This window comes from Lissotriton vulgaris, chromosome 4_1, assembly GCF_964263255.1.
Source record: "Lissotriton vulgaris chromosome 4_1, aLisVul1.2, whole genome shotgun sequence".
Taxonomy (NCBI): Eukaryota; Metazoa; Chordata; class Amphibia; order Caudata; family Salamandridae; genus Lissotriton; species Lissotriton vulgaris.
In genome coordinates, this window is record NC_141691.1 from 1,444,531,526 (window position 1) to 1,444,544,295 (window position 12,770).

The 12,770-nt window shown below is 44.4% G+C and overlaps 1 protein-coding gene across 1 annotated transcript; it reads left to right on the forward strand.

The window, feature by feature from the left end:
* Positions 1–1,001: 1,001 nt before the first annotated feature.
* On the forward strand, positions 1,002–6,944 carry LOC147724091 (uncharacterized). The gene is made up of 3 exons (XM_086917990.1): positions 1,002–1,203; positions 4,013–4,072; positions 6,229–6,944. The coding sequence occupies exons 1-3, from the start codon at positions 1,002–1,004 to the stop codon at positions 6,942–6,944; spliced, it is 978 nt and encodes a 325-aa protein (XP_086774116.1).
* Positions 6,945–12,770: the final 5,826 nt, after the last annotated feature.

A 12,770-nucleotide genomic window follows, 5' to 3' on the forward strand; every position in this document is an offset into this window, starting at 1 on the left:
GACGCATCTACTACAACAGGTCGCACCTTGAGGGGAAAATATGTCATCAGTCAGCCATGCTTCCAATTAACGATGCGACATAATAATGTTTTGGTCGCCTGACAAGAATGACGCTTCGACGAAAACTGGTCGCACCGTAAGGGGAAATATTTAATCAGTGTACCATGCTTCAAATCAACGATGCAACATAATTAGGTTTTATTCGCATGCCAATAATGACGCTTCTACTACAACTGGTCGCACCTTGAGGGGAAAATATGTCATCAGTCAACCATGCTTCAAATTAACGATGCGGCATAATAATGATTTGGTCGCATGACAATAATGACGCTTCGACGAAAACTGGTCGCACCGTAAGGGGAAATATTTAAGCAGTGTACCATGCTTCAAATCAACGATGCGACATAATTAGGATTTATACGCATGCCAATAATGACGCATCATCGGAAACGAGTCGCATCGCAACAGGAAATGATGTAACCAGCCTGCCCTGCTCACAAACAGAAAGTTAAATCATACTTTCACTTTCTATTTCACTCCTTTGTAGTCTCTGAGAGGTGTAGGAGTGTGTTTGCCAAGTGCTTGAGAGTTGTGTCCTGTCCTGCAGTTGTTTTACAGTGTGTGTCTTGCTTACTGTGTCCAAATAGTCTCTGTACTGTTGTGTATTGTCTAGCTGTGTGTTGTGTGTAAAGGGGTGTCTGTCTGTTTAGGGGTTTTAATAGTTATTACTAGGGGGATTAGTGTTCTGTTTAGGGGTTTTCATAGTTAGTAATAGGGGGATTAGTGTTCTGTTTAGTGGATTTAGTACTTAGTAATAGGGTTATTTGTGTTCTGTTTTGGGGTTCATATAGTAATAGGGGGATTCCTGTGAAAGCAACATTTTTTTTGTAGTATTCACACAGCGTGGCTTGTGCTTTGTCACAATGCCACCCAGGTCTAGGAACCTTACTGAGCAGGAGTATGGGGGGCTACTGTGGCTGATAGTCCACTACCTCCCAAATATGATTGGGAGTGGAGGCAGGGTACTGCTGGGTTATCCAACCCAAGAAAGGAAGCTGAGTTGGGAGAGGGTGCGGTACCAGATGTTGCGAATCTTTGGAGTGGACAGGACCCTGAGACAGTACAAGCATCAGTGGGCTGATCTCATCAACCGTGAGCAGGATCTCCTGGACCACCTTGGAATTGAGGTTGATGGAATAATTGGTAAGTCAAATTACATTTATTTCATGTATTAACAGCTGTATTCTAAGGTTAAGCTATTCCAGTGTGAAACTACAGGGGCCTCACTGATGATCCCCTTGCGCCGCTGTAACATCAGATTTAGGGCCATATCTATCAACAAACCCTTTCGCAATTCATATATTGCGATTTTTAAGGAATCGCTATTTATGAATTGCAAAATGGTATGTATGAAGAAAATCCGCTATTTTTTAGCAATTCCTTAATCTTCCTTATTTGCGACTTTGCATTTTGCAAATTTGCAATTAAGGAATAATTCCCAATGCATTCCTATGGGCCAGGAGGCCCATAGGAATGATTGGAAAAAAATTCTCTAATTGCAAATTAGCAATTTGCTAATCGCTATTTGTGAATTATTACAAGGGTGCAGGGGTGTCTCAAAGACACCCTGCTGCACCCCTCAAAAGTATATGTGTGTGCATATGGTGCACATACATGCCCTATGGGCATGTGTGTGCATCACATGCCACCTTCAAAAATGCTAAAGTGTGCATTTTTTGAAAAAAACGCAAGTTACCATCAACTACACATTGGTGTTAATTTGCTAAATCTCAAACATAATTTGCTACACAAAAATGCTACATACATAGCATTTAAGGAATTGCAAAATTGCAATTCCCTAAATGCTATGGCAAAATAAGGATTTGCAAAACTTTGCTATTCCTTAATTGGCAAATGTTTCATACATCCTAAGACATGGAAAAAGGCCGTTTGCAATTCGCAAACGCAAAAATTCTGCGATTTTCGGACTTTGCAATTCACAAAAGGCTTGATACATATGGCCCCTAGTGACGTTCTGGTAACGCACCAGCCAGAGTGATCTTCATCATGCTGGACTATGCCGCTCATTGAGGCATAATCCTGCATGATAAATGTCCGCCCTTTCAATGCATTGTTCTGTGTCAAAGGGGCGTGCAATGGATGTTGTTTGGCATGTCTACACCAACATCCATGGCCTTTTGTCACTGCTCCAGGGGCCTTTGTAATGAAGGCCTTGTGCCGCCGCAGCATCACTCATTAACATGTGGTAAAGTGACGCTCTGGCGGCGCAAGGCCTATGAAAATAAGGCCAGAGATGTATGAGTCTGAGGCAGCGCAAAAAGCACATTCCTGCCCTGGGGAGGTGTAAGTGAGGCGCAACGGGGAGTGAAGTTTTCATGTATCCATGTATTTCATATTTCCCTGTGTGCAGCTGCATTGTGCAGCACACAATGAAAAAAGTCTATGCAGTTTCTGACCATTGATGTACAGGAAGGTATCCCATACGGTACAAAAAACTTCTTCCAAGCAACACAGGCACCCTTGCATCATGGTGCAAAAGGTATTGTCCTACTGCATGACAGCACTTTGTGGGCAAGGCCAGGGAAAGGCACAAATATGCTACCTTAAGGGAACAACATGTTCCATCCTGGTATATCATATGTATGCATGATGGATTCTTGATACAAAATTTCACGCAGCGACAATATCCTATTAACAATGGGCCTAAACATCCTAAGTAGTGCATAACATCAACAGCAACTTGGATGCAAACTTCATGCTCCCCCCTCCATCACACATTGTAGGCCCTGTACATACAGTAATAATCTACAGGGACATCACCTCAGAGGAGCATATGTATGCCAGCATCACAAGTAACCTTGTAGTGGTTCTAAATCTCTCCACAAACGTGTTTGTATGTGTATTTCACTATACACAATGTGCTACATTACCATCTGTATGCAGCGAAGATGCACAAGTGTCAACTGATTGCAAACCATGCAATGCCTTCACTCCTTCATCATGACTGTGTGCAGGAAGTATCATATTTAATTACTTGGATTCTACACAATGACTGGATGTACAGTAACTACTTGTGATGTTAAATGCAGTGCAGAATGGAAAACAACATGATAATAACAATACACTTATGCAACAATGTGCATACATGATAGCATACCATGGGCTGAGTAAGGTTTGTTAGCATACCCAAACATAGGATTCATCATACAGCTGGGATTACGTCCGGTCACATGTTTGTTGTGCTGAAACAACAACATCAATCAAAATTGTAGGCCACTATTGTGCTTAGTCACGTGGGAAATAGGCACACATCTACAAGGCCTGGAAAAGTGTATGTAATGTTAATACCATGTACACGTGTACATGGTGTACTTGCACACAGATCAATGTGTATGTGTGTAATTGCATGTTGCTTGCAGTTGTTGTCACAATGCACATATCAAAGAAGCTGACACACTGACACATCTAAGGGTGCCAGTACATCTGTGAATGATGAATAAACAAATTATAAGCCATGTGTGTATTAGGGAGGACAAACTTCTCTAAAAGGCCACTTAAATTCCACAATTGTTTGAATACATATGGCGGATATTTGCTTTTTTTTGTGTGTGACTCATTATTCTGCTGGCACATCTGTGAATACTCAGATGTTCACATTCACCATTATACCAAAGTCCCCCATAAAAGCACAATCAAATACATCTACAAAATGCAAACATATTTGCAATATGGGACAAGTGTGCATGTATTTGGCAAATGCCATCTCAATGTGACACCACAAACAAGGGATCACATGTGTGTTATACATGCAGTGGAAGAGTGTGCTTCACATGTGAAGCACTTAGCCAGAGACTGTTGTATGAATCAGGTAGCCTCATGTGACCCAACGTAAGCCAATGTTGAAGATACCACTGACTCTCATGTAATCTCTGTACTGTGTTGAAATATGCAACATACGCTGAGAATCTGGTCTATTGTCTTTCCCTTGTAGGTGGTCCACCACCATACACAAGGGATGAGGTGGAGTCCTTCAAGAATCCTAAGGCCACTGGTGAGTGTGAAATCATTACTATCTTTGTCTGTATGCTTAAAATGTCTCCTCATGCATGCCTTGCATGCAGAAAGTCCAAAAGCATCATTCTTGCATGCAGCATGTTTACACATCACATGTGCATGGAAGTGTCAAGGACTCAATGGCACTATGTGGAAATGCATAAACTCAAAGATAAGGGTCACATGTATGAGGTGTTACAGTGTGCAAGGGACACAGTAACACTTCTTGTGCTGCTGTAAGTATCTACCACATAAAATGAAACCACAATCAAACAATACATCTATACCTCCATAGAGCACCATACTCAGGTGTGAGGGTCTCAAGGCACTGAAGGGAGGGGGTGTGCTGCTACTGATGAAATAGGCAGGTCTTCAGTTCTTTAATGAAGGTAAGATGGTCCTGGTCAGTCGTAGGTGTGCGCCAAGAGAGTTTCATGTCTTGGTGGCCAGGTAGGAGGATGATCTACCTCCAGTGGTGGATCAGTGAATCCTTGGGATGGTGGCTAGTGGGAGGCTGGTGGAGCAGAGGTGGCCGGTAGGATCTGAGAACGAGAGGCGGTTGAGGAGTCATTCTGGGCCCAAGACATGTAGCTGTGTGTGTGTGTGGGTGAGGAGCCTGAACGTGATCCTTTTGTTGACGGTGACCCAGTGTTGGTCAATATGGCCTGTAGAAATGCTGCTGTGGTGAGGGCTGTCGAGGATGAGTTGTGCCGATGCATTTATTATGGGTAGTAGTTCTAAGTGAAGTCTGGCAGTGGTTCCTGTGTATAGGGCATTCCTGCAGTACAGTTGGCTGTTGATGAGGGCCTGGGTGACCGTCTCACACGTTCCGGTGGTGATCCACCAGAATATCTATCGGAGCATGCGCAGGGTGTAGAATCATAAGGATGAGATGACATCCACTTGTTTGTTCGTTGTGAGTGAGTAGACCTGGATGAATCCAAAGTGGGGTGTATGCTCCGTGGGTGTTGTTGCAGTGACCATTGTTGTGGACCAATAGGCGTCGTCCCTGGCGGATGTTGATTTGCCAAGGATGATAACCTCTGTATTGTGTGTCTACAGTTTCTGCTGACTGAGCTTCTTCCATTCTGCAGCGTCTTTCTTTCCTTCATGGAGGTTGTTTTTGGTTGGGGCTGGGTCTTGGGTGAGGGAGAGTACCAGATGGGTGTCATTGGCATAGGAGATTATGTTGTGGTGGTGTGTGCATGCAATGGCGGCAAGGGTGCTCAAGGAGATGTCGAAGAGTGTTGTGCTGAGCAAGGAGCCTTGGGCTACGTGACAGTCAGTGTATTTATACCATGGCTACATGACACATGCTAATTGTAGTACAACATAGATATACCTCCTAGATGTAGGATTTCCTTGTGCCCCACGTGTGTCAGTACTTGCCATTGTTAGAGGGATGCAACAGTGCTTCAAGTCCATCATTAATTAGCACAACATTCATGCAGTTACCTATGCAACTAAAAGGGTCACCGGCAGAATTCCCTATTGACATCAGTACTTCATATGCAATGATGTACATGTGTTTAAATGGTCATTGCATCATTTATCATGCATAGTCAATCCACATACCAGGCCTTAATGCTGGGCTTGATATGACGTCCCCTGTCAAGATGCGTCTACCATGAAAGTGTTGTGCAGTGTGTGTTGCGTTGTGTGAAAACGCAGCACGTATTTACTCCCAAGCAGCACCCCATGTACAAGTGTAAAATGATAGGAGGCGGTGCCCAAATCAATAGCAGTGCACACCTGTGTTTTTCCTTGCTACACAATCCTAATTTGCCCATGTTTCGTTTCCATGGTGCAATTTACATGTGTGTTGCCTTGTGCAGCATACAGGGATGAAAAGGGGCCTGCATATGTGAATGGAGAGCATTGGGTTCATGGCCAGGACAAATGCATTGGAATGCACCATCTCATATGTATTGAGGCCTTACATGTCATCTACATTATTTATCATGTTAGGTATTACGCAACATCACTTAGCATCCCTGTGTATAACCATTGATGATGATGCCACCATGCTTTGAAATTGATGCCCTGTTAACGATAGGCCCTTGACAAAATGTGCCGAAGATTGCATTAATGTGCATGTGTACAGGTGTCAATGTGTAAGTGCAGACTGATGTGGATGTCATTGCTCCATTGCAGAAAACATGTCACAAGATGAGGAGAGGCAGTATTGCATCCGTCTCGAAAGATACCGCCACATCCGGAATGTTGGTCGTTCATTCAGGCAGATGGGACGCCGACATGAGCACTCGCGTGCTGCTGAAGCCTGGACATCACCAACTCCCACTCCCCCATGCAACATGCGGAGCAGGAAGCAAAAGCCAAAAACCTCACACATGGACTCCGGACCAGCAACTGGATCATGTCAAGATCAAGATCCCCAAATGGAAACTGCATCTCCAACACAGAGTGGACCCTCAGGCCTACAGACCTCAGCACCATCAACATCTGGTTTGGTCGCACCCCCAGCTAGTCTTGGTTCCGGATCTTCAAGTGATTCCACTTCTGGACATCCCTCTGATCTGACCCCTGTGACAACCACTGCTCCAACATCTGGACCCACCACTGCACAGCCCCCTGCAACTAAGACAGATAAAGCTGCAGTAGCGCCACCTGAACTGGCTTGTGCGGAAGTCAGACATACAGCAACAGGGCATGCAGCAGCTCCCCCAGAGATCGACGGTGTGCTCCTGATGGCCACAATTGGCAATATTGAGGGAAAAAATGACAATATTGAAAAGGCCCAAAAGGAACTGACTTTGAAGGTTGCGGGCATGCAACTGCAGCTGGCCACCCTGTTGTCCATGGTTGCTGACATGAATTCCACCGTTGACCAAATGGACGAGCAGCAATAAACACTGAGTGAACAACGCCATCACTACTGTGGTCGTTGTCCATGACATGGAATTTCACATGTCAAGTTACGGACCTTGTTATTGTTTACCTTTTTAATTGTTAGATAGCTTTTAGGATAGTTGTAGTACTTAGGAATAGTGTTAGGTTAAGTGTTAAGTTATTAGGAGTGGGTGGGGGGTTGATGTATAGTGTATGTTAAATGTATTTTAAGATGTTTAAAAAAAAATACTAAAAAATAAATCATTGTTTAGTTAGGTAGGTTAATTAGTATGTGTTTAGATTAAGTGTATGTATGCCTGATGTGTGATTATTGAATAGGGGGTGGGGGGTCATCTGTGTGTTGTGTAGTATGTGTGAGGTAGGTAGAGGAACAGTTAGACAAGATAAGTGTAGATGTTAGTGCCTTAGATTAGCTTAGTGTAGGATTTTAATTCAAATTTTAATAAGTGTAGTGTAGTTTACCATAGCTTTTTATTTGTGTGAACAATTTTTGTAAATAACATATGTTTTTCTTTTACAATAAGTCGGACTTGTAGGCATATGAAGTTGTGAAATCAGCTTAGGGTGAGCCTTACACTTGCTGGCCAAGGAATGTCAACAATGATCTCATATCTGAGATTACCGTTACATGTTAGGTATTTTAAGCCAAATGTTCATTACACTATCACTAATTCATACAGGCCAATACTCACCCCTGAGGGACTTTAGGTATTGCGTCTCAGGTGAGCCCATGTGATCAACAATCATGTGTAAAGATTGTGGGACCTCTTTCATGACGTTTTGCCGTAGTGAAGCACAGCAGGCCTTCCTGTTGCGCTACCCTTTTGCAGGATGAAGGGCAGGACCGTGCCGTATCTGCAAGATACTGCGCAGTCCTGTTGTTCTCACCAGCACTGTTGCACAATGTCCTGTTCAGCGCTAACGCAGTCACCTTTGCACAATGGGGCAAGTGTGTCTGCCTTGTGGGGAACATCATACTTGTACAGGAACGGACACCTCTCAGTTAATCAATCATCACAACGGCCTCTTCCTCTTACTGTATGTACTGCATTGTGAGAAAAAGGGAAGACAAGGAGAATTTATCATATTTGTCAACATTGTGCCTTCCTCACGCCTGCCCTGGGTCTGTGTAATTTCTGCACAGTGTCTCACATTTCATGTTCCTATTACATCTGGGGCAGTGTCAAAAGCCAATGGATGTTGCTGGGAAGGCACCCAGCAACACCCATTGCACGTGCCTGTAACGCAGTTCAATGCGTTCAAGGGTCGGATTTGTTGTATGCAGCATTATCCCATGACTATGTGCCTTGGTGATGGATGATGACTATTAGGCAGGGTTAGGCGTCACACAACGTCACAACAAGTGAGGGTCAGATGGCACAAGGGCCGTCATTAATTGGGCCACCTGGTATTGAGACTGTAGCTCAATGTTTGCAGTGTTGTCCCAATGCTGAGGGCCAGTATGACCCACGTCTTTCCTGCAAGTGGAAAATAAAGCTGGTTCACAGGCTGGCTATGTAGATGCAGGGAAATATGAGCATGGCTAGGTCTGTATTGCAGAGGTATGTCTTGTGGGCCTAGAAGCAGATTCATTGGTAGAGGTTTGCTGGGCCAGGGTTGTGGCTGACTGTGTAGGCGTGTGTGAGCTTCTTGAGTGTCAGTATATCTGTATGGGTGTGGATGCAGTAGAGCTCCTGTATGTGCTGGTGGAAGTGGTATTATCATGGGAGCCACAGGGAACGTCTACCTACGGTTGTCTGGACATTCATCATTTTTGTCCTTAGGGAATTTTTGATACTGATATTGAGGGCTTTCACATTGAACAGGCTGATGATGATGGATGTGTGGCTGATCTAATCAATGCATTTGTTGGCAATAATGTTGATGCTCTTGCAGAGTTTGCAGAGGGTGAAGAAGTATGGTAAGGATACTGCTACTATCCGTAATGACATGGTGAGGGATGTGTTCTGTACAATGTATAGTTTGTGTGGCACATATGAGTGGTGAACTGTTTATCCAGCCCAGGGGACCCCCAGGTATTGTCCCATGTGGTAGGGGTTGTTGTGAGGATGATGACCTGTTTTGACAACAAATGGAGATTTGTCCATCTGAGGCACATACTTGTTGGCACATCTTGCATTCATTGTGGTTAGTTGTGTCCTGTGATGTTGGGTACCTTGGAGAGGGAGAGGCAGAGCTGGGTGTATTAGGCGTAGGGTACTATGCAGAGTCCATGTTCACTGATGTTCTCAGCAAGTGGGGCCATGTAGACATAGTAGACAAAGGTACTGAGGGACAGTCCCTGAGGAACTCAGCATCAGTACTCTGTGTGTTGTGCTGTGAAATGTATTAGGCTGAATCATTTGCTCCGGTCTGCAAGGGAGGAGACAATCCAGTGTGGTGTATTACCTTGCCTCATGCCATAGTGGAGTCTGGCTGCTAGTGTGTTGTTGAACATTGTTTCTTGAAATGATGCGATGTATTGTGTATATGGAGTGGCAGTGTGACCTACTTTGAGGATTGTGTGGATGTTGTTGTGTCGTGTAGGAGGGACCTCTTGATGCTGTTGTTTGTCATGGAGCAGGATTGGGGATGTTGTATGTTCCTATGAACATCACTGGTTTATGACTTTGTCTGCAAATGTGTGTGGAAAGATGTGCCTGTGGGTCTTGACGTCTGTTTGGTCAGCAGGGGTGTAACTGCTCTCACCATTTGCAATTACTGTGGAGGTGCATGTTCCAATGGTGGAGGCCATGTACTGTCACTGTTCGTGTGCAATGGGGGATGCAGCCCTGTGGAAGATGTGCTGTGGGCAGGGGTGTGTGGGTGCTCCTTAAAGTATGCCCATCACAGTGTTTGTGGTGTGAAACATGTAGACATGTGGCCACCAGAGGATGGTGTGTAGTGTGGCTTACTTGGGATAAGGTGTTGTGTGGTATGCCTTGATTATGTTCATCTAAGTTGACATTCACTTTGCCGATCTAGTGGTAGGAGACTGTACCAAGTGTCTAGAAAATTCCCGTGAAGTGAGTGAGGGCTGAGCTGGGTCATATTGTTAAATTTGGTATGGAGTTGATGCTTGCTATGGATTGGCATGATGTGTAGAGGATTGTGCCCTTGATGATTTTGCATTTGTGTGGATCAGATGAGTTTGACATTTTGCTGTGATGTTGTCCCTATAGGCGGAGTCTAATTCCTAGGGTTTGGTTGACCCTCAAAGCTAAATCCAGCAGCCTGCACATGAGCATTGTTTGTTGTATGTCCGTGGATACACATGTGACATTGGTGGTGTGTTGTATGTTGTGCTTCAAGGAAGTGTGCAGGCATGTATGTGCATATGTAGTACAACATCTGTAATTCGTAATGATCTGAGTTTGTGTGGCACATGGTGGATAGAGGGATGTGTATCAGTGCTGAGGCAAGCGGCTCTGTGTTGATCTTGCACCAGTGTCTGCACAGGGACTGTGCCCTTGACATGTATATGGTGTGTTTTCTGAATGATGAGAGGATGCATTGGGGCTTGGATCAGGCAGGATGTGAGGGATAGCCAAGGAAAATGTAGTTACCTTGGATGACAATGTGTGCCCGGGTGTGTCCCACCTTGTGAGTTGTGTTGATGACAACCTGGGTATATCTGATGTCGTGGATGTTGTCTAGGAGTGCGGTGAGGTTGAATTGGCAGAGTTTGTTAATGAGTCATACTGGTGTCTGAGCTGTACATAGTCCACGTATTGTAGGTTGTTGTGCAGTCTGTGATCTGCATTGTACTTGGCAAATGTTGTGGCACATCAAGGATGTCTGTATGCAAGGGCACAACATGGAGTTGTCCTGTAGATGACTTTCATACAGGAGTGGACATGTTCGGGACTGTGCAATCACTTGATCATAATGGCATTAGTCTGTTGGAGGCAGTTCCTGGAGATGATGGCAAGGCATCCCTCCATGGTGTTTGTGGCCGTATTTCTGCATGATCTTGTACAAGTTGTGGATTGTGTATGCAATGCCAGTTGCAGATGTGACCCAGGCAACGTAACTAGTGCCAGAGGCTGTAGTTGGCCTCACACATTTATATGCATATCTGTGCACAGGACATGTGTGTAGGAGGATGCAGCTCAGGCACCACTGTGCATTGGCATACAGCTGTCTGTTCATAGCTGTAATTGTCTGCAGACGGGGTAAGGTGCTTGAGCAGTGTCAACATGAGACTGTTGCTTGTTATTTGCATGGTGTCCTGAGCTGACAGTTGTATTATCTTACAAGGTTGCATACATGGAGTGCTGCATTTGTAGTGGGGGTGGTTTTAACGACCAGGCTAACTTGAGCTGGTCTTGCGCATGTTGTGTATATTCACTGATGTGCTTGAACTCTGCACAACAATGGTACCTATATACATAATCCACCATTCAGCTGGGGTCGTGTGTAGGGTGAGCAGCTTGTAGCTGGAGCATGGACGTGTGTGGGTGCTGGATGGACAGGTACCTGCAGTGGCAGTGGCAAGTAAAAGTCAGTGTGAATACAGAGAAAATACAGGGGATACACAACAGACAGGCCAAATTAGCCCTATCAGGAACAGCAGACACACACACCAAGGGCACAATACAGTGAACAAGGCACAGACAGACCATGGTGCCACTGGGAAATGGCCTCATTGGCAATCTACATTGTACTGGTGGTACGGATTGTACCACGAGTGTATTGGGGCATTTCAATTGGGGAATGACATTTCTTGTCTGTAGTTGCACAATAATCTGTGTGACAGGCCTGTACATAAGTACTTATTGTGGAAGTATGGTAGCTGACTCATTTTCACATAGCGATTTAGTGGATTTTCTAACAGACTCCAAGCTTGAAATCGGTCACGTTCTCACTTCTCCAAATGAAAGGTGTAACCGTGCTCAAGGATCAGTGGTTTGGCGAGGCTTTGCCATTCGCTCAGATTCACATATGTTTTAGGACATCTCAATTCTGACATGTAAGTCATCTTGCCATGGCTAATTCCGCAGCCAATTTTGTCCGTCAGTGTGTCAACATACATCTGGCACACTGAGCCTCATCAATGACAGCCTTGAATCACTTTTGAAAAGTGAAAATCGTGACGCTTCAGTGCCACAAGGCATTAAGGCATGAGGGCCACAGTCTTTGCAGCAGCACTGAAGTGTTTGTAGGACTTCATACATGAGACACCATTTGAGTGTTGAGTGATGTTGTTGCAATCACTGGTGTGATGCATGTCCCTATTCCTATGCTTAAGTTAATTGAATTGTCTGCTACTTATCTTACCTTAGGATGTGCCTTTGATGCCAGCCACGTGCTGATGTTTTCCATTTATACTTACATGTGGTATGTCAGATATTTCATCATCACATACATACACCTTGGACTGACCCACATTTATGATTGCGTGCAAGCAGATCTGATTTTACCAGTCACCCCCTCCTTGTACAAACTTGTAGTGTTAGTCATTCCATCTTATGACATCATTCGTTATGTTGAACATTAGCAATGCTGTAGTACACACGTTACTAGTCACTTTATGAACGTTGCCAGTTGGACATTGCATGTTGTGGTTGCAAATTAATGTAAGTGACACAACTTAGCAAGTAGCAAGGTATGACAGGACTCTAATAATCAAGGGACACATACAGTAGGGTTGAGGATGTGCATGCACAGTCCATACATCAACATGACATTTGTGACATGTATGAGTGAGTAGGTTTTTATCGTGTGATAAGGGAGTGTTAACATCATACATTCCCCTCATGGAGGGAGGCCACAGAAAATGTATTGTACATCCATTGACTAGCAGTAATTTGTTTTTCATCATT

Bases quoted from the DNA above. Each gene is read 5' to 3' on its own strand.
- LOC147724091 (XM_086917990.1), top strand. From the start codon at position 1,002: ATGATTGGGAGTGGAGGCAGGGTACTGCTGGGTTATCCAACCCAAGAA. The intron at 1,204-4,012 runs GTAAGTCAAATT...TTTCCCTTGTAG, and splicing joins TGAGGTTGATGGAATAATTG to GTGGTCCACCACCATACACA. The intron at 4,073-6,228 runs GTGAGTGTGAAA...GCTCCATTGCAG, and splicing joins CAAGAATCCTAAGGCCACTG to AAAACATGTCACAAGATGAG.